Here is a 22,880-nt window from a genome sequence, read left to right on the forward strand (position 1 = left end):
TGTCATTGTTCAAGCATAAACCTAAGGCAAATATGCTAACAGAAAGTTTTCCTGTACTTAAGCTGATTTTGAAAGATGACGTTCAAAGTCCACTTATATTTTGCATTTTCTGATACAAAAAATATGGCTTTTATTCATTCAAGCTACTAAGACAACTCTTAACAGGGCTGACCGATTTAGAGTAAAGAGGTTGAGTTGGTTTTGTTTGTATTTAAGAAAATGCCTTCTGCTCTTCTCCCCCCTGCCTGCCTTTTTCACCATCCTAAATGTCTTATTTCCATTGTCTGGCAGAGTTTTAGCAATGTGAATAGGACATATTACCTTTCAAATTTCTGCAACATACTCAGTGCCCTTTCAGTGTTCAGAATACTTTCAAAGGTGACGTCCATGAAACTCCTTAATTGATCCTGTTGAAGAGTAAATAATCCTACATCAGAGGAGTCCATAAGGAACACACATCAAATATGCCAGGTATTATTTGACAGGATTTAACATGCAATATGTTAGAAGATAATCTGTTTATGTGAAACCAATCTCAATAAGTATTTTTTTTCCCTTTCTTCCTTCCCACAATAATTAAACAAAACACAGCCAACTTTCAAGACATTTTCTTTCCAAGTTCCCTCTGTAGCTATGCAACCAAGAAAAGCTTCTGTACGCTCCAATGTTTCACCATGCTGAGAGGCCTCAAAGAATGCTTGCTTACCTCTTTTACAGGCAAAGAAAGAAAAGCATTTATTTTAATTTTTTTTTCTTCTGCAGATACTCTTCCCTTTCACCAACTTGTGATTTCAGAACTATTGCAAAGTTAATTATCTGACTTATTGGTACTACACTCCTATTCACTCGATTAAATCACCCATTTTTGTTATTCTTGCCATCATACAGTAATGAAAAATCCTTTTCTTGGAGGCCCTCAATGGCAAATTCCATTAAACTAGTCTGAAAGATAATGAATGGAAGCTTTAGGGTGAAAATATATTAGAATAGTTTTTCAATTCCAGAATCCCAAGTTTGAGATTTGCATTTTTTTTGGTGGTAACTCAGAGAGGATAATAAGGATTTATCGGTAAATTAAATTCTTAATTGTATCATCAAACCTACATGAAGATCATTTATGTCGCTGCAAAATTCTTCATAGTCTTGGTCAAAATCAGTCTTCCGCTGATCCAAGAAGTCGTAATGCTTATTCTTCATGTTGTCAACAATGCTCTAAACAGTTGCACAGAAAAAGAAAATTATCACCAAAAAATGTCTTATGAAAAAGACTTACCATACCAAACATTTAACACAACAGGATGTGCGTGTTCACATTTTACCTTTGCTAATAGCTCCCAGCACTTACTGAGCAATATAAGCAAACAGCTTAAAAGAAATATTTGCAGGAATCAAGTTGGTGTAATATCCATTTGAATTTCATTTATACTATTTATTTCTGTTTTAAATCAATTAGACCTGACAGAAAATTCAGACTTGCTTTTCATCAAAGATATTTGTTACTCACTAAACATTCTGTCATGCAGATGTTTATTTCTATTCAAAACTTAAAGTTCAACAGAGAAAAATATTTTCACATTATTATTTTCCACATCCTTTAAACAACTGATTCTGTTATAAATAGACTATTCAAAAAGCAGTAAGATGCAGCACATCACCAGCCCACAAGTTAGTATTCCTGGCTTCTCTTACACAGCTGCTGTCCACACATGTGAAAGTATATCTTAATCAGCATGTCCCTTGAACTGTACACACAGATGAAGGATTTCTAATGATAAACTACTGTTCAACATCCTAGTAGTTTACCACAGTATAACTATGAAACTCAGCATAGTTTCAGCTCAGCTGACTTCCAACACTTTATGGTAAGTCAAATGAAATTCAGTTTCATTGCATTGCTACAAATAAAAATTCCATCTTTTCCTCTAAAAACAGGCAAATCCCAGACAGGGACTAAGTGTTAAAGCATGCAGAACAGCAAAATAGTAAATTCCTGTTCTAAAAAATTTTAAGACATGTAATCAGTCACAAACTAACTATACCTATGGTCCATATCAAATACTTCAGTACCTCAATTTTGTCACTTTAAAAAGAAGTGCAATCATTTTTCTGCACTTTAAACAACCTATCCAGAACCTTCCATGTAGCTAGCATTTTTTACCGAAGCATTCTTCATCCTGAAGAATGATAAATTTAATATAATTGACTTTACATCACCTGGGTCTCACACAAAGTTCGTGTTTAAGGACTTGGGTGCTGCAATGAATCATGAGGTGTATCTGTATAGAGTTTACATCTCAGCCTGGGCTGATGGTCACAGGCATCTTTTCAAACACAAATGCCCCAAAATAACTAGACTCCTGTGTTCCAGCCTACTAAAACAGTACCTCCATTGCATGATCCGAAAATTCTCAGAATTTCACTAAAGCAAACTGATTGACTCCTGACCATAACAAAATGGCAAACTAATATGCCATATTTGCCTGTGCAGCCATTGCATCATATGTGATCTCAAAAAGCTGTCTACAAAGTCCATAGGTTGAATACTTCTAATTTATTTTGATAATTACAGGTGCCGTAATTATGACACTGCACTAATAAAATTACACAAAAAAGTAAGCTAACTCAGGCTCAGTAAAAGCTCATTTGGTAGAAAAGAAAGCTATCTGAGAAAGAAGGAAGGAAAAGAACATAACATATTTCCATTCTTAGAAGGTCTCCTTGTTGCTCAAGTCACAATTCTCTTAAAAAACAAAAATCAGAAAACTGCATAGTAATACTAACGAGCAAAGGGGCACACATAGCTAGCCCAACATTTGTAGAGAGAGAAATGTAGCACTTCTCAATTTTTCTCCTTATCAGAGCACAAACTCATGCTCCTATTACTCCTGTTACAGTCACCCCACTTTGTTGCTTTTTTCAATCAGCTTTGATTTTATCATACTTCTTTCACATGTCCGCTTGCGCCTTTTCTTTCATCTTGTCTGCTCATTTCCCCAGTAATCACATATTTACATTGCTATTACTCAGTAATTTTAACACAATTAAAGAGTCCAATTTTCTCTCAATAAACACTTCCCTAATTTTCCTACTTTTCTTTTAAAGGTTCAAGTTAGACTCATACAATATACAAAATCTAATGTGTACCTGATATTTTGTGATCATTTCTTCCAATCCCTCTATCTTAGATTCCTGTAGAGCTGAGTAGGTTCTCATTGTATTGAAAACATCTATTATCTTTACCAGACGACGATGAAAGGCTTCAAATTTACCAAATATATACATCTCACTAAAATCAAATTGTCTTTCAGCTGGATTTTGTTCCAAATTCTCTTTTATCTTGTGGAAGCAATTTTGATACTCCTTAAAACAAAGAATTTAAAAGAACGTCAAGCTTGTAACAAAAGGCACTGTCTTTAGCTAGAACAAAATTTACACAGACAGGTATTATCCTAACCCAATAGCAAGTAGAAGCTTTATCAAAAAACAATCATGAACACTAAAAAGAGTGTAACAGAATTTGCCTCCGAAAACTAACCCATCAATGCCATTACAGGATTACACACTTCAGCAAATGACTGAACTGCACATATACATATTTGTACATATCCTTGGCTAGCATGAAATTCTGTTCCCTCCATTTCATACCAGAGTTTGATGTGTTTACTGAATAACCAAGATGACAATCCAGTTTCCAGAGACTGAAAATGTTTGCATGCTGAGCAGTTTTACTGGGTAATCAAGGTTCAAAAATCACTTTCAAGAACAAATCACTTTGTGAAGTTTTAATGCTGCTCCATAGCAGCTTCCACTTTTCATTCTGCATTCATAACAAGGCACAAACTTTACTCTAAACTTGTTAAATTCATAGTCAACAGATTTGCTTGAAACAGTTTCTTTCAATAGTGGTTTTCTTTACAATAAGATATTCATTCTTTTTATCACATTTATGTATGGATAACCTCACTTGGAGGTATCAATACAAAGGGTCCAGATTTTGCCATGTTGTTAGTAATTCAAATTGTAAATTATAATCTATTGAATTTCTGAAAACTTCTGGAACTAAGACTCAAATGAATACCTAATTTTTCAACATATTTTCATGCATCAACAGGACAATTTGATATATCTTTATAGAAAAATACAAGTTTAGTGCTCATTGCTGATGGTAAGATGTCATACAAATTTACACTAATTTATGCTAGAACTAGGCAAGATTTGTTGCTTCAGGAGGTATTAAGAAAAAGATCTAGTCCTGCAAGCACATATAAGGAATGAAAAAAAAAAATGCAGAAAGCCTGTATGAAGGTTCCAATAAGTACAGGGAGGTTACCAAAGAGAGTCAGGCTCTTCTTCACAGTAACACATGGACAAAAGCCAAGAAGCAAAGAGCATAAATTGAAATGGATGAGATTCTGACTGGATAAAAGGAGAGAATCTTTCGTTCCAAGGACAGTCGAGCAGTGAAATAGGCTGCTCAAAAAGACTGTGCAATCTCTCTATCCTTGGAGAACTTTAAGTCACAACTGGATAAAGGACTGGAAAACCAAGTTTGATCTCACTCTGTTTCTGCTTTGGCTTTGAGCGGAAGGTTCAACTAGATACCTGCTGACGACCCTTCCAAGCCAATTTATCTTATAATACTATGCTTTAGAAGAAAAAAATAACAAAGAAAAATAAAATTTAAAAGTTATCACAGAAGTGTATTCAAAAAAAACCACAAAGGCTATCTTCCTGACAAGTCTAGGTCAACTGAACAGCTGAATTTTTCTCAGTCCAGTAAATTGCCCTTTCTAAACATATAGCTTGTCCACACCTCTTTGGAATATGTTCAGTAACTCTCCTTGTTTTAATTTCTATTTCATAACTCTCCACATGAAGTTAGAAGACATAACCTGAAGAAACATGAAAATCCAAGCAATTCTCTTATAAGCATAGTTAAGATAGACTAAGCATCAAAATTCTGTTTCCAGATCAACAACAGACTAAATTCCTTGTTAGCTCTAGCATAAACATTCCAGTTCCAGTGGATATTTTTCAATTCACTCATTTTTTTCACTATAACAGTGCTTTCTCAGATAAAATTTTCCTACTCCTGCCCTCCTAAATATCACTTTATAATTTGTTTTTTGTATGCTCTTCCCACCTACCTGTTTAAGTCTAATAGCTGCTTGTAGCTTTTCCACAACTCTCTCCTGTGGTTGATTCCAGATAGTGGCAGTGTCGTTGTTTGCAATGTAAGATTTGCACGCTGTGATCATCTGATTGGTCACCTAAAAGCAGTTTTAACCATGAAAAAACACAGCATTTCAAGACAAAGCAGGTCTTGCCATTCTCTCAGTCTCATCTCATTCCTCTGACTCCACTGACCAAATACCAACCACATCAATAGACTGTCCTCCTTGCCCAGAAGTTGACAAACAAAGATGTTGTTGATTAACTATGCTTATCCTAAACCTACACATCTTGTACCAACCTTGAAATAGCATTGAGGGCTACAAAGTCATAAGACTTTGTCTCTTCTGAAGGCAAAGGTAAAATCAAGAGCCCATGAGAGTACAAATGGTAAAGAATAGGTTCCCTTTCCAATCCATTTCCTTCTTTATGCAAAAATGTGGAGGTCTAAGGGCAATATGAATTAACGTATTTGGTTCTACAAAAAAACCCCATTCATAACAGGCAAAACTTGTAACAAAAATGTTACTCTATGTATATCAGAGGTGAGATTTAAGTCTGAAAATGTTCATAACAACTCCAGATTACAGGCAGCAAAATAAGTTCTAAATTTGAAATAGTTTGTCAGTATTTCCAATTCTTTATATCTTCAAAAAGCAGTGTTAAAGTGACCGAAGTGCTGCCTCTCCAATTGCTTGGTTCCTTTGTTTTTTCTCTTGCACTCAAGCAACAACACAGAAGACAATCTGGGAATATTTCTTTTCCCACTGATCACCAACCTTCACAAACAGGGAGGAGATCTTTTCAGAAGTGTTGTAATACTGAGAGATACTCTGAATCATTTTAATTGCATTTAAGAGTCCTGGAATAGCATCCAGCATGGACACCTGAAAAGAAACACACAGTCTGAACTCTGCTCAGTAGCTTGGTTACTACACATTAGCACAACATCTAATTAGTGAATGCAGAAGAATTATGAACATGGTCTTTGGTATGGTTCTGTCTACCTGGGCCTCTTCTGCAGGGTTGCCTGTCCTACATCATTTCCCAAGCTCTAGAATTTAATTCTGGGGAAAATTTTTCACTAGGGTCTTGGCTGGAAGAATTCAGATCAGTGAGTGAAATTTGGTAGAAGTAAATTCAAAAGAACTTACTTTTTTGTGAAAAAAAAAAAAAAGTTTATGTGCTTGGTTGCTAAACCTGATGTAAGCTTGCATGTAAAGAGAACCCCTTCACCACTTGGAGAGAGGAGGAAGACAAAGGGGGATTGAAGGGGTGAGGCTGAGCCTGGTGGTGCAGAGATGTGGCTTTAGTTTCTGATTTTGCTTGTCACTACCTAAATGTATTTTCACTGTCAATAAAGATATTTTCCCTAAGTTGAGTCTGTTTTGTCCATGATTATAAAAAGTAAGTGATGTTCCTGTCATGGAAAAATACATGAGCTTTTTCATATTATATTCTCATCCCTTCCTATTGAGGATGGGGATAGAGAGAATGCTTGATGTACAACCAAGGCCATACCATCACACTCATTTGAATTCTATGTATCCCTTGTGGTCTTCATTAAGTTTTGTGTATAAGACAAATGTCTTTGACTAAATATTTTTAAGAAAAGTATAATTTCAAAACTGTAGCAGTCCTGTCTTCAATCCACAAGTGGACCAGACAAAGATTTTGCAGATAGCTCTTTGTCACATCTGAATTTCCAAAGCAATGACAGCTTTACTCTGTTGACAGACTCATTCTTAAAATTGTACAGGTAAATATCAGAAAGAGAAAGGCTTCACACTCCATGCCACTATGGCTTTCATCCCAAGGGCTACACCATCACAAAACTAAACATATCCAAAGCAGGCACCACTTTCTCCTTGGTGAAAAACTGCACTGGAAGCACAAAGCAGGCGAGTTCAACAGACCCTGCACAGTGCCAGTAGCAAGTACAGACACTTTACTCTGGTTCTATGGGTATCATAACCCAATAACTTTTCAATAGAGAAACTCAAATAGCAGATTGGAAACACTGAAAAGACACACTGTTCTAATATCACCCAGTAAACAGAAACACACATAGCTGCCCAGAGCAGTCCTTGGAAGCAATTTGGTTTTGGGATAAGTTTCAGAGGAGAGCGAGGAAGCTAGAACAGATCAAAGTCTTGAGTCTTCATGGCTACCAGTCATATTCCTTTAACTAGCAAGACACATACAGCCAGTTGCAAAACCGTTTTAATAAAAGCAATTATTTGCCACCTATTTTAGCAGATAATGAGAGAGGGAGACTCCTCCAGGCCTGTATTTTAGGGTGGCTGGCTTTGTTTTCTACATGTTATGCTTGCATCTTCCTATGTATTCTCAAACTATAGTATGAGAAGGTGATTTATATTTATGTCTTAATATTTACATAATCTTATTTATCTTTTCCCAACCAAAGAAGCTGAAAATTGCCCTATAAATGTTAGTCTAACCATGATCTGGAAACCAACACAAAGACAAAAATCAAACTTTGTCTTTAGCATAGCATTAGGTTTATTTCTCTTTTTTTTTAATCATAAGGAATTAACATTCTCCCATAGCACAGAATCCAGTCTCTTCACCAGAACAAAAGCTTTACAGATACGAAGGTATGAAAATAGCAAGTACTTTATTTTGTAGCCAGGAATTCCCATTAAGCCACTTTAACCACAACTGCACAAAATCTCAAACTGGAGTTGCATGGGTAAAATTTTCTGTTTCATTTCCAAACCCATCCTATAGAATATATGCATATTGTTTGTCTCAAGATATTTATGTTGAGAATTTAAAAGTTCTGCTTACAGGATTGCTATTGTATAATGGTTCATAATATTTTTCCAAAGAGTAGAGATACTTCACATTATCTTTAGCTTCATTTGCTGCATCTGTGATGCGAATATCCAATGCTCGCCACTTCTAAGAACAGGAAGATTAAAAAACAAATAAAAGCATGCATTTCATAAAAACTGTTTTGAGATCATTTTGACTTGTCATTAGCTTCTAAACACATTTGAAAGCACAGATCTTTTACTTCAAAATTATACTTGTCCACCCAGGATAAGGTCCTTGTCTTGTTTCAGTAACTTGACTGTACACATACAGCTGGTTTAGACCATTCAGCCAAATAGTCAGTGGTAGTGTGCAGTCAAGTTGATGTAAAATATATGAATTATGGATATATAGCTATGTATTAGTTCCACTTCTCATTTTGATGAGACAAGATTTTTTGTTTTATTTACTTATTTTCTGTTGGTGATGGGACTTTAAATTTTTTATGTCAATGTAAGAAGTAATGATTCCACAAACAATTTTGACAGGCACTGTATCAACATAAAAAAGAGGCTTAAAAAATGGGGGGATTTTTTTTTGTCATAAAATATCCAGTTCATTAATTCAATATTCTGATTTAATAATCAAATTTTCAAATATTTTAATTATTTATTTCTGTTAAGCCATGTGGATGAAGTATATTATCAGCCTTTAGACTGAGGGGATTCCCAGTCTTTTTCAATAAATTGAACTAGATTTAAACTTTATCTACTCAAGCTAAGAAATAGAGACGGAAAAAGAAAACAAAAGCCAAAGATGTTTCAATGTTTTCCCCACCAGCATTGTTACATATATTATCAAAATCAGCTAGGGTATAAAAAGTATTTCTAGTCTCTATATCTGTCATAATTTAAAATAAAAACCTTCAGCAGTTTGGATTTAGCAGCAGTGAGTACTCCAAGCACTGCCTTCACATCTGGGCTCTTCAGCTGTTCCATAAGGTAGTTGAATTTTGACAATTTCTTTTTCCAATAATCAAGCTCTACTCGTGGTCCAAGGTCATCTGCTTCTTTTCTCAACTGGTCATTTTCTGCAAGAACCTTTTATCATAGAGTAATGTGAGTGATGCTCATATTTTTTAGTTGCAGAGGTAGCATGGATTAATCCTACATTTAACACATAGAATTAACCTTGTCTGATAAATTACCTAACAGCCTCCACCTCATATAAGAAACCTGACTTTGCTTGGTCCTTTTATTTCCAGGTTAAAGAAGAGATTCTGTTCCTTCTGTTCCAAGAGCACTGTTACAGACTGTTACATTTTCTGCAAATAACCTGCAAAGCATGTTTCAAAGTACAAATGTGACCACTGAAAATAGTGTTCACTCAATTACTGTGTTCTTTTTGTTTTCATTAAATCCACTGAGAACCATCAACTGTTTTGTACCTTAATAACAGGTAATTATCAAAGACAGGGGACTAAGCTTCCCACACTGTGTATCTTATATTGACTAGCAAATGGAAAAAGCTCTCAGTAATATTCCCATTGAGAAGTACAAGCACAAAAAATATACCAACAGTACTTTAAAATAAAGAGATTGAACTTATTTGAATTTATAGAAAAGTAGTTATAACACCAACAGGATTAAACTCATCTACCAAGATGCAGATGTTGTCATATTTCACATTTGTCCCATGTATCACCTGTTCAATTTGTTTGGTCCATTCCTTCATGCAGACTTCTATTTTTTCAAGAGCCTCTAAGCTGTTAGCAGCCATCAAGTAATCTGAAGGTCCTCTTAAAGTTTTCAGGTCACATGTTTCACATTTCTTCAGGCTGACCTAAAACATAAGTTCAAAAAAAAAAAAAAAAAAAAAAAAAAAAAAAAAAAAAAAAAAAAAAGCTGAATGTTCATGACAAAAAAATCTAGGAACTTTAAAGACTAACTTGTTGCCCTACTTGGGGTATTTCACTTTCTATTCTCAGTTCAGTCTAAATTAAACTGGTTTGAGCTAGAAGTGGACTCTAGAATCTGGAGAATTCACCAGCCAGGCAGCTGTGCTCTCATGCCCTTTCCTTCACAAAAGCTGAGTAGAAACCAACCAGTTGGAGCAGCAGTTTGTCATACATTAATCATTCAATGTTTAAGCGTGACCACAGCCATTGGAGAGTCAAGAAGATAATAGTTCTAAAGAACTGGCCCCTGAATAAACAAGAACAGAAGCACCTACAGAACCATTAAAACCACAGATCAAAGTATAATGATGACAATAAAATGACAAAAAAATGACAAAGTACTGATGACAATAAACAGAAGTGTTGGGTTATTCTCCAGTTTAACAAAAGCAATTTTTATGAGTAATCTACAACAGCAGTTAATTCTAAAGGTCCCGAGCTAGAGACATTCTACAGCTAGCTCACTTTCTATTTGCCACATGAACATACTACCTTTTCCAACAGACTTTGCTGAGTTCCTGATAAGACACTAACAAATGCTTCAAGGGCACGAAGGAAGTCCTGCTTAATATTGGGAACTTGCTGAAGTTCAACCCAGCCACGGTCCATAGTCTGTATAGCCGGAATGAATATTTCTGATATCAACTGCTCAACACTTTTTAATAAGCCATCTCGACCTACATCCATCATATTAAAATTGACTTCCTGTAAAAGAGACACAACACAAGGGGTCCTTTGCCAGTAAAAACTTAGTTATATACAATTTACATGCACACTCTCAAAAGTAAAATAATTTTTGTTTTTCTAATGAATTTGTTAGTTATTTGAAATTTAACACTTCAGTATTTAGGTATTGACTAATTACTCTGTCATTACAGATTGTCTTAAATTTGCTTCCTTAGCATCCTTTTTTCATATCAATTAAATACATCAAGTTGCTGCCACAAAATAATATCTGGATTTCCATTCCCCTCCATTTTTTCCCCCTTTCATTTAATCCATCTGTGTCCTTCTACTTATTCCTCCATGTCAAGAGCTGTCAAATTATATGCTGAGAGCAAACACCTCATGGTAAAAGCAAATTTTAAACAAGATTACATACAGAGATAAGCAGTCACTGACTTACTTGATAGATATTCTCAGCTGTGATGGGTTTAGAAAAACTAGTTCTAATAAAGAAAATGCATACACCAGTCAAAGCAACTTCTCTTCCCTCTGTCACAAATACTTTAAGTTTCTTCTTCTTGGTCAAATGAGAGTTTGTTCCTATTCCTGGAAGGCCAAAGTAGTCTACAGATCCAAACAGAGAAACAATTAAGACCCAGTGATTATTTATTCAAAAAGTTTTCTACACAAGCAGTTCAGTCATTATTTGTGCTTCTCTCAGTCCCAGCCTCCTGGTGGCACCTCACGGAACTGTCCACAGAAAGTATGCAGCATTCAGAGTCTTCATGGCACAGTAAGAAATGTTTCATCTAGTTTTGCCATTCTCGCACCAAAAGCCTTTCATTTTTAGTAATTCACTTGTTTTTCTATTCCTTCTAAATAATGGCTCAGGCTCAAGGTCCTTTTATAGGCTCTATCATGCAGCTGTAGATAATACCCTCTTGCTTGAAAAAGAAAAATTAAAAGAAAATCAGAAAATTTAGTGATGTGTTTTACGTTAGAGGAGTTATTATCACCTGTCCTTCCCTAAAAACATGTAAATATAAGGAAAAAAAAAATAGGGTGCTTCTGAAGACAAAGAGAAAGAGGCCACAGCAGATTCTTTGGGGGGAAAGCAAACAAACAAACACACACCAATAAGGGAGCTATGAGGGACTTCCTTGTCTGTTCTTCTTTTCCCAACATGGATATACTGCTCACATGTTCAGGCTGCTGGCAACACTTGTAAAGGGTCACTAAAGAAGAAGCAGTGTCTTTGGGGGTAAAATATTCCTTATATGTTTTTGGTCACAATTCCTCTTTGTTACTAGCTTTTCAGTATTACCTCAGAGTAAAGTTGCATGCATACACATCTCAGTGAGGCACTACAACAACAAGAAGATGAAAAAGTAAATTCTTGATACCAGCAGTTAAAGGAGAACATCCAAAAAGTGATAGAGCCTTCTGCACATGTTTTTCTTTCAGATACATGACCATCTGTCCCAAAGATCCCTATTTTGGATCAGGTGACCACCATAAGTTCCCTTCCCACCCTTCTGTTCGCATCGTCTTTCCTTCTCCCCTTTTTCACTACAGCTCTGAAGAAATCCCTTTTTCATATACCTCAGAAGTACAAGGGCTCTGTCACCAGAAAAAGACTTGACTCTGTAAATGTTACTAGTTTGATTTGTTGCATGCTAATAAACTTGCACTATCATTGTACTGCAGTAATGTTTTGGTTTTGCATGGCTCTTGGTAGTGAGGGGGACCACAGAGGGGGCTTCTGTGAGAAGCTGCTGGAAGCTTCTACCATGTCTGGCAGGGCCAATCCCTGATGGCTCTGAAGATGGACATGCTGCAGGCCAAAGGTGGGCTAATTAGAGATGGCGGTAATGCCTCTGTGATAACATATTTGAGAGGAAAATCAAAATAAAGTTTGGGGTGCAGTTTTATATCCAGCCAGAGTAAAGGAGGAGGTGAGAAAATGGGGAGGTCCCCATACCGGAGCATGTGGATGCCTGGAGGAGGCTGTGGTGCTGTGGGAGACCCAGTGGAAGAGAGGAGGCCCTGCTTCCAGGCTGGAGCAGCCTGTCTTGGTAGGACCACACCCCGTGGAAGAGCGACCCACACTGCAGTAGTTTGGGGAGGACTGTCTGCCTGTGGGAGGACTCACAGCAGTTTTGGGAGGACTGCTACCCGTGAGATTGGAACCACACCAGAGAAGTTCACTGAGAACTGTCTCCTGTGAGAGGGACCCCATGGTCTCAGGGGAAGGACTCCTCTCCCAGAGCAGCAGAAGAAAACCTTGGGTGACAAACTGACCAAAACCCCCATGGCCTGCTGGTGGGAAGGAGGGAGAGGTTGGGGGAAGAAAAGGTGTTTTTAAGGGCTTATTTTACTTCTCATTATCCTACTTTGATTTAGTTGGTAATAAATTCACTGAATATCTTTAAGTGGAGCCTGTTTTGCCCTTGGAGTGTTTTCTCCCAGTCCTTAATTCATTAAATCTTCAATAAATTTCCTCTCCTCTGTCCAGCTGTAGCAGTGGAGGGTGAGCAGCTTTCATGGATGCCTGGCATCCAGCAAGGGTCAAAGTGCCACAAGCAATTACAGAGGCAAGACCAGCAAAAGTCATCAGAGTTTTCCCACAATCTGAGGAGGTGAAGTAGGTAGTATAACCTGCAGTTTCTTTAGAAAAGATGTACTCTTACTGAAAATGGTGCTAGAAGTTTGTAAAATGCACATGAATAGTGACCTTCAAAACACTGCAAGAAATCAAACTTTTAAATGACACCTTAAGAGTCTGAAGTAGATCTTCCTGAACTCACAGATACAGCCTCCTCCTCTGGAAAGGCACAAAATTTCTTCTATGCTCCCTTCATGGAATCATCTGTTGCCCTAACAGAAGTGTTGGTTGATCCACATCAGGGTCAGAAAACCAGCTTGTGTATGAGGCTGCCATAGTAAGTGCCCTTACAAAGAAGGTGCGTGTAAGGCCACAAAAGTTCACTTAGCTTTTCCAATTAGTAGCCACCCCCACAAATGGGATTTTTGCTCTGACAGCCTGTGAACCAGAATCCGAAACAATCAACACATAATTCTTTTACAAACTCAGTTCCACCTACAAAGGAAAAATGTACAGCAGAAGTTTTACTGTCTGATAGCATTAGCAGTGACTACAGCTGTAGCTGTGGGCAAAGTCATCTCCAGCCCACTCACTTAATCCCCACTGTCTCCTCCATCACTAGCTTTTTTTTTTTAAACTTTTTTCCTCCTGTGTATGATGTTTCAGGGACTTTTGCTTATCCATCCAATGAACACCTTGCTGTGAATTCATTTGGGTTTTGCTTGTGTGGGGTTTTTTCTACTGCTTTCCATATTGCCTACGTGTAGCCCCACACCCCAAAAGGTTAGCAAAATCATACCATAGTGTAGTGTGATCTGATTGGTTTGGGGGTGGGCATGGGCAACTCTCATTAGATTCCTAGGCTTTGACCTTCGCTTCACACTCTCTCTGTCATACTTTCACCACTTAGCCTCCTGCATGTTAAAACTTGCTCATCAGATTTCTAAATTAGTGGTTGAGTTTGTTTTCATTTAACTGTATTTCTATGTGCATTGAAACTTTTTTATTAAAGTTGCTTCTATCATATTAAATAGCCTTTTCATCCCTTTTAGACATATACAGATATACTGGAGAAAATACATACATATAAATACTGAAAATGCATTAAATATAAAACCATATATTTACATTTATCTAGGAATATGTTTACATATGTATAAACACATTTATACAGCTGTACACAGATATGTTTACAGGGCTGTTCATGTACATCCAGGACAACCAAGAGGGGCAACACCAACCAGTCACAGGCTCTAAGAGGTCACAGAGCACCTGGCTAGTCCCAACAGCAAGAGCACTGGAGGCACTGGGAGAGAAGGCATGGGAAAAATGAGGATGACCGTGTCACAGGGGTCCTGAGCTACCTCCAGGGTAAGGGAGAGGGAGGTTTCCCTCAGAAGTGTGGAACATGGCAGAGTAAGAGTAAAGGGGTATGTGCAGAAGGGACTTCTGGGGTAACACCCCTTCTACCCATAATGTGGGCATGATGAAGGCATTTGTCATGAATCAGGACCACCTAGATGAATGGTCACATGCCAAGAAATGTGGATGGCTTCTAGGGCCAACAGGTGGTGTGACTGAAGGGGAGGAAGAATGACATCTGTCACTGTTCACCTTGTGCGAAAGTCAGCTTTTAGTTATCAAAAACTAATTCCCACAGGCAAGAGCTGCTGAGCTCACAAGGAAGTACTTTGCTGCTTCATAGTAGCAATATGCAGAAGCGCACTAATAAGCTTGGGTAATTTCATCAATCCTCATTTCATGAGCAGGGATCTATGCCTTGGCATGGATCTATCCCTAAGCAGGGATCTATCCCCCCTTAGGATCAGGGACCAAACATGGCTTGTTTCCAGTTCCAGTTTATAAGAACTTGACTATTTTCCTCTTCCTTGCACACTTGCTCAGCACAACTATAACATGCTGCAGGAGAATGTAAGTTACTTTACCTGTATCCATTACCTCCACGTCTTGATAGTAGAACATCAGATGACGCAGACCTCCAGGAGCCAGGAATCTGTTAATGCGCTCTATCTGTTTGAAACCATGTTGAGATCATAACATGTCACTGATTAGATTCATATCACAGGAAGCCTTTGCTTATTTTTTTGTAAATTGCTTATTTATGTATTTATAAGCATTGGGACAATTTCACAGCTCTTCATCAATTTGAGGCTGCCATCAGGCATCACTGAAGCAGGTGCTGGTAGTGCAGTCCACAAATCTCATGTATAGGCCATAAAGGCTGAGGAAGAAACTGAGTTGCTTTATGCTTATATATGCTGATCCATGTCTCAGCACTTGAAAGTCTGGCCCCATCAATTATTTTTCTAGATCTGAGTCAGTCTTCTATGTGGTTCCTAACTGCATAGCTATCTTTAGCAGAAAAGGCTCCTTCAAGTTCATCTTCAGAAACATTAGGTGGTACATTTGTGTTTTCCAGTGCAGAAAGAAGCCTAAAAGATCACCAGAAGCCAGAAGAAAGCCACAATTATCCCTCTTCCATTAATGACAAGCCTCAGTTACACCAAGATAATGAACTGCTATTCCAGAAAATCTTGGCTGAGCCCTCCAAGATGAGGTCAAAACAACTATTACGTTTTTCTCTTTCCAAGTATAGAAGCTGCCAATATTTTCCTCATCTGACAGCTATTCTCGGGCATTATAGTTTGCCAGGAAACCCATTTGGAGATAGAACGCACAAAGGCTGAAACAAATTCTGCTTTTTAATGTGCATGACAGTGTTCTGCACTGCTCATTTGCTACCTCATGAACTCACAGAAATGTTGGAAGGGACCTCTGGGAGGTCTGAGGCCAGCTTCCTGTGTCACCAACAACAGCTCAGATCATTTATAGCTTTTCCTAAGCTGACTCTCAAAAACCCCAAGAACAGAAATTCCACAACTGACTTGAAGTAACCTATTCCCTTGCTGCATTACCCCCCTGGTGAAGAAGGGTCTCTTGGTGGCCAATTTGCAAGATATTACTTTATCTTTGAAGTTCTCATCTGCACCCACTGAGAACAGTTCAGCTCGGTCATCTTTGCAATCACTCTTCAAACAGCTGTGGGTTACTGTTTGACTTTCACTCAACCTGTTCTTCTTCCTCATCTCATACTTCATGTGCCCTGGGTCCCTCTCTTTCTTACTGATCTTCCACTGGACTCTCTTCAGTTTGTCAACAATATTAGCATTGAAATGAGAATGCATAAATTGAAAGCATGCAGATGGAAAGAGAACACGAAAGAAAACAAACCATAAAAACCCAAACACAGTCATGTTTACTTTAGTGTCAGGAAGTAAAATATCTACTTCTGTCTACTGAGGTTTTTTAAAAAGTGGTATTTTTCAATGTCTCAATATATGAATTTGTATCAGCCCTCACGCAGTCACGGTCAGATCACATAAGCCATTCTATTTTGTCAAGTAGTTTCTACCTATTTTAATTCGCTAAACTAGATTGCAATGAAGTCTCACAAATGCTGCTGGCAGCCTTACAGAAACAGCAGCATGCAACCTCTGCTGTGGACAGGACTCTTGAACCTCTGTGTGCTGTGTACCCAAGGACTGGAAGGCTTCACACTGTGGTTTCACTATTATAGTGAAATACAGTCACAGGTTTTAGCATATAATCTATAACCACTGGAAAGGAGAAATTCTAATCAATTTAAAAATCAATATTGTTACAGTAGGTCCTGGAATTAAGGACACTTTTGTTCAAATTAATTAAAAATGCTGAAAAATATTTTTCAAGAAGACTTGAGTAATCTCAGGCGTGAAGTCTGAAAATTATCTCACCAAGAATTTAATGGTAATATCAGTTCTAAAGTATACTATGAGCTTCACTTTCAAATTCATCAGATTACCTGGTTACCATCAAGAATAGCATCTTCTACTTCTGCTTTGTCCAGATCCACACAAGAGGCAACAATATCCAGTAAGTAATCATGCCTGCCATCCAGACGAGCACGTTTAGCCTCCCTCTCTTCCTCGAGCTTTTGCTGTTATAAAATACAAAGTGGACAATGAAAAACTCATGATCTATCTTGAAGACAAAAATTTAAAAAGTGATTTTTTTAAAGTAAAGGTTAATACATTCTTCCACACTTGTGATTTATGTTTTTATGGCCCTCAAATGAAAATATTAGAAGCAGCATTTGTTATAATTTTACAGTTTGTTTCTGGTGTTCTATTTTCAGATTTATCACATTTCTATCATAAATAATGTTGTACAGAAAGCTAATTTGTTGAAAGGCTTTGTAGAGACAAAAAGGTATTTTATATGTACAGCTCCATTATTCTGCAAGTTACCTTCAACACCCTAAGTCCTTCATCTCAGCTTTTCAGTCTAGTCACGTATGACTATCGAGTCAAGACAGGATTCTGACTGATCTTTGTTATTTGTGGAAGATATTGTAAGCGTTCTCTAATAAAGACAGATGCTGCTGGAGGAAGCTAGGGTTTTATACATTATCTCTTTAATATAATGAGAAGTAAAACAAACCACAAGCCTCAAGGTACACAAGTGTTTACAAATGTGCTTAACTATAGCTATTATACCATTCTTCAAGCAGTAAGCCTACTCTTCTAATTAAATTGAAATCCCATATGTAACACACCTCATTACATTATAGACAAAATAGCCTTCTGGAATAGTTACTGGTATTATTGTGCTTGCAGGTTACAAGATTCAATATAATTTCATTTTCAAAAGAAATTTAGAATTATGTTTCATTGGTGGTAAATTCAATCTTTATTTCCCTGGTGATTAGGAGAAATCTAGTAACTTTATAAAGTATGTATAAGTGATTTATCTATAAGCTTTTGCAGAGCCAAAAGGACCTGCAAAATATACTTTATATACCCTTATGTAAATATCTTTCCTACTTTCTGAAGGAATTTTCAAATACCTGGTAAACTTGTAACTACTACCATGCCTTCATAAATGCTGAATGCATTTGCAGTATTTTCCATATAAAAGACAAACATACAAATCCTATTCTTTACACAGACATATCTGAAGGACACAGCAGCAGATTAATTTCTACATGTACTTCATGCTATTTTACCTCTCTCATATCCTAATATGGTCTCCAGTTTCCTGAAAGTGTCATCACAGGATTGGCTATTCCCACGTGTTTTTAAATATGAGTAGAAATTTTCTTCCTCATTAGACACACAAAAAGCAACCATTTTGTCTGAATCAGCTTCATTCACACTAGATGATAACAATAGAATCCTCAAAACTGTTGTTCCAGTAATTTGAACCCAACTGATATGACATCTTTAAAAAAAATATACAACCAATACTCTACCAATTAGTTTCTATTTAATACAGAAAGAAGCTTCTTGTTTTACCTAAACTACAGAGAGACTACTTTTGTACTCTGCTTGTGTTTCCAACATAGAGCTCCAGATATATCACTATACAATACTATGCCTTACACTGGTTTTTAAGTCACCAGCTCCATCTATGCAGATGCTCTTGACATGTTCATAGCCTCTATTTCTTCTGCAAGTTGCTGTTTGTGCAGACTGAAACCATGAGCACCTTCTTCTCAAAGTGAGCAATCATGCCCCAATGTTTCCTTCTGGTTTTTAAAACTTTTTTTAATTGCTGTGTCTCTAGCCCTATACCAAATATACAAGCTATTGTTCATACAGCACTGGGCAGTATTTGATGTCTATGTCCAGTAACAAGAATATTCACTAAGAGATCATGAAACTTTAAAAGTGTAATTAACTTAAATTACTTAATGAACCATACCTAGAGAAACAGGAAACTATTAACTAAATGGTAAAGCTATAGTTTTATGACAATTAAGACTTTGACTTGTATTTGTCACATGTCACTAAGGGAAGGTATTTGCATTGATATGTTGGATATTTCTATTACTAATGCAAGTTCCACACATTTCTCTCCTGATAGATGCTGCAATATAGTGCAAGAACAGTCAATACAATTCAAGCTGTCATGCTTCTATATTTTGATGAGTTATCATTTCTACAATCTTCCTCCCCAAATAAAGCATTGCTCAATCACAAACTCACACATTAATTGTTGCAGTCATTAGAAGAGATTTCTACCTCACTTTTTAGGATTAGGTTGTACGCAGAAAAGTAAAGGAAACCTAATTTCAGTGCTTTCAACGGCAAGTCACTAATTTATGTATTTAAAAACACTAAGAGGCTTCACTGGAAACTGTCTTCCAGTCTAGCTTCTGAGCTTCCATTTGCATGCTACTAAAAGAATGAATTTTGAAGATATCCTTTACTTAGTATTAAGAATCTCAGAAAATTAATTACAAGAAAATGCCAAGCTTTCTAGGTCTCATTCTTTCCTCTCCCCTTTAGCCACCCTCACATCTCACTTCAAATCAGCATTGTGGTCATAGGCTAGGAGTTTTTGTAATTTTTTATCCTGCAGTATTCACTACAGAAGTACACAGGCCTAAACAGAATCTCTGTTTAAAAAATTACCCAAGAATAGGCAGCTCTATGTAGTTCAGAATTTCATACAACACTGAAAAACTAGGATTTGAAGATGGAAGGATGCTGAAACACACATGCTATCATTTATGTAGGTAAGAGAGAAATTGCTGTTACATGCAGTAACACTGACATGGAAATCCTGAAAAGTATCAATAGCAACTCTGATCGAGGTCATATATCAAAGCCTCTTCCTAATGTCCCATGATGTAGGAGGATGCACTATTTAAAAGAGATAAACAGATATCTGGAAAGATTGTCCAAGTTTTTTATGGTACAGCTTCAGCTCAGTTTTTCATGTAAAGAACAACACAGGTAACACAGCCAAGTTTAGTTTTGAGTTTCTTTTACCTCTCTTGGTTATGAAGGTAAGAAAGGTCACATGACACAGTCCCACAACAGATGAAGGTCCAAAGCTAAACTAATTAACTGAAAAGTCCTTTTCTGATGATTAGTCCAGTTATAACACGTAGCTTGTTTTAGGTTACATAAAATCTTAAAATTCCTAATACCTAAATACTAACAATTTGGCACAGGAAACTAATTTCAACAGACATCTCCTGAAGCAAGAAAAGAGAGAGATTACTAAATCTATCTTTCATATACCTAAACCCATAAACATCTCACCATCAGTCTAAAGAAATAATTGGAGATTAAATTCAATTTTTTCAAAAGTTTCCTAGCTGCTACAAAAGTATATATATTTAAGCATCAGGTACTAAAAGAGCACAAAGGAAATTCAATGCATTCTTTTTTTGAAACAACAGGCTCAGAAACCAGCTATTGACTGTTGCCAGCTTCTCCATTACAGACTGTAGCTGCTGATGCAGACACCCTGAATAGAGTTAGTAAGAATGTCGTTTAGTATGCAAGTCATACATGCACAAGATAAGACTTGTTCTGAACACTCTTTATCCAGTAAATGATGCATTTGGATGTCAGAATGCTGTGCATCAGTGAATTTAGACATGCTGAAATCAAAGTCTTATGGATGAGCAAGGCTTTACAGGGAAGTTCAATAGTGAAAGAGTCAAAAAGTAAGAATGTTTTATTACTTATTTACTGTCCTATCCAAAATTTATTTAACCAACGTGGAATTCCTTTGTCTCTCTTTTAACTTGCTAAGATGTTTTATATTACATAAGCCTTCTTCATGAATTTCCCTTCAAAAGTAAACTGCAAACTATTTTACACATTTTCAAGCACCCTGAGTTTTCAAGTTTCAATGTTTTTATTTCCTCTTTCCAAAAAAATGCAAACCCTAAAGAATCAGGGCAGTTCCCTTTGCTAACTCTTAAATCGCAAAAATCAGAGCTCTGCACATGTGTTATCATATTGCATTAACTCAGGAACAGTTTGCTTAAAGAACAGAATTGTAAAATGAGTCTAAGTATCTTAATGACTTCTGTATTCTACTGAGGTTTCTCAATGCTAAGTATAGCCTTCTAAATTCTATTCCCATCTTAGAAGTATGGGGAAAGTGAAGTTACATTTCTATTTTCCTTTATGGCAGAGTCAACCCCTGTTTTGTTGCCACATCTAACATCAAACTCTTTAGTGTACTAATAGAGCATTTGTGAAATTATACCATTATCAGACCACTGCAATAGTCTGGGCAAGATACAAGTACCACTAGCCAAATGCATAAACACCTCCCAGTGCAAATTTGCCTTTCAAAACAAATTGTGCAACTAGCATCATCCCCTTACACCTATTTTAAAACACACATTTTTCTATGCCCTCCCCCCTCAATACACACCTTTATTCAAATTATATATTTATTACTCTAAACCTAGTTCAAAATTCAGTTTTCCTTACCTTTATCACTCTGCCAATACTCCGTTTCCAAAGTTGTTTTCTTCCAGCTCTAAACATTGTACAAGTCAATGTAAGCATTAAGCACTGTTTTTCAGAAACAAGCCCTAACCTATGGGGAAAGCTTCTGCATTCATCATTTTGTACTTCCCCCCAACATTTTGTTTGTACTTGTTTCTTTCCTTTTAGTAGGAATGCCAAAATAACTCTGGAAAATAAAGTAAGGACCTAAAAAACCAGCACCTATTAACCTTATCTCTGTATTTAAAATTCAGTTCTAGTGTGCATACAAATTGCTGGAAAATTAAATTGCACTGCCACTGAAACAAGAGGTCTCTAGCCACCAGAATTTACTGCCTATAGATTAGGCCTTGAAAGTTACTGCTACCAACCACAGTTGTTAAGGTGATACTGTTTACATACAAACACGGCTGGATACAATTCATCATACTCAAGGGCACCATAACTATTTGCAGAAGTCAATTTTATAACTGCTTCTCTGATTTGTGTTTAGCCTTCTGAAGCAATCCTTGTGTCAACAGGCATCTTTGTTTCCTTGTCACGGGTGACTGTTTAAATATACAGCAACAGTCAAGCAACTTTCAAATATCTTTTACCTACAGACTTGTAAATTACTGAGTTTTCTTCTCATGTTTTTTATACAAGTACATTCAGCCACACTTATTTTTCAGTTGTACAATGGTTGCTTAATACAGAAATTTTTCTTCAGCAAGAAATGTTTGGTTTTTTCTTCCTAAAAGAGCCTTAATTTTTTTCCACTTCAGTGACTGAATATAGTCCAATGTCCTCTTGAAAATGCCAAGAAAAACAATCTAATTATGCAGTGTTAGTAACAAGAAAACAGACATTTTACAGCTATTTTTGGCTAAAAATGTCCCTAAATATTTCTGCTTCCACTCATACCAATGTGAGTAATGTCTAAAAGCACTTGACAACCTTAGTGTTGACAAAAATCACATGAGCAAAAACCATTTTCCCTGTATTATCCCCACCTACTGTAGTCAAATCCAGTTGTGCATACATGTTTGAAAGAGAAAGACTGAAAAATTGCACTTAGGGTAAAAGCAAACATCCATAGATTTCCTGGAACCCTTTACAGAGTTATCGTTTAAAATTAAACATGCTAATAAATATTACGTATAAAGTTAATTCCTGTGGATATATTCAAGTGACTGAGGAATTAATTATTTACATTCTGTTGGAAGGAGTCCAGAGGAGAGCCACTAAGTTGACCACAAGACTGGAGCAGCTCTCTTGTGAAGACAGGCTGAGAGGGTCAGAGTAGTTCTGCCTGGACAAGAGCAGGCACTGGGGAGACCTTCCAGCACCTACCATTTCCTAAAAGGGGCCTGAAAGAAGGCTGGAGGGACTTTTCACAGGG

At 36.8% G+C, this 22,880-nt stretch overlaps 1 protein-coding gene across 1 annotated transcript in view; it reads right to left on the minus strand.

Annotated features, from left to right (window-relative positions):
* The window catches only part of DNAH5 (dynein axonemal heavy chain 5), a 118,606-nt gene extending 97,068 nt beyond the window's left edge, over nucleotides 1-21,538 (minus strand). The window contains exons 1-13 of the mRNA XM_066186224.1: nucleotides 21,482-21,538; nucleotides 17,041-17,175; nucleotides 15,125-15,209; nucleotides 11,034-11,197; nucleotides 10,400-10,612; nucleotides 9,655-9,792; nucleotides 8,874-9,050; nucleotides 7,984-8,097; nucleotides 5,952-6,059; nucleotides 5,148-5,270; nucleotides 3,145-3,360; nucleotides 1,105-1,212; nucleotides 322-407 (exon numbers count right to left, since the gene is read on the minus strand). Coding sequence (XP_066042321.1) covers nucleotides 322-407; nucleotides 1,105-1,212; nucleotides 3,145-3,360; nucleotides 5,148-5,270; nucleotides 5,952-6,059; nucleotides 7,984-8,097; nucleotides 8,874-9,050; nucleotides 9,655-9,792; nucleotides 10,400-10,612; nucleotides 11,034-11,197; nucleotides 15,125-15,209; nucleotides 17,041-17,175; nucleotides 21,482-21,538 — 1,724 coding nt within the window. The remainder of the gene's footprint in view (nucleotides 1-321; nucleotides 408-1,104; nucleotides 1,213-3,144; nucleotides 3,361-5,147; nucleotides 5,271-5,951; nucleotides 6,060-7,983; nucleotides 8,098-8,873; nucleotides 9,051-9,654; nucleotides 9,793-10,399; nucleotides 10,613-11,033; nucleotides 11,198-15,124; nucleotides 15,210-17,040; nucleotides 17,176-21,481) is intronic.
* Nucleotides 21,539-22,880: the final 1,342 nt, after the last annotated feature.

Source organism: Chamaea fasciata, unplaced genomic scaffold, assembly GCF_029207755.1.
Source record: "Chamaea fasciata isolate MVZ Bird 193981 ecotype frontalis unplaced genomic scaffold, bChaFas1.0.hap1 SCAF_1, whole genome shotgun sequence".
In the NCBI taxonomy this organism is placed as follows: domain Eukaryota; kingdom Metazoa; phylum Chordata; class Aves; order Passeriformes; family Sylviidae; genus Chamaea; species Chamaea fasciata.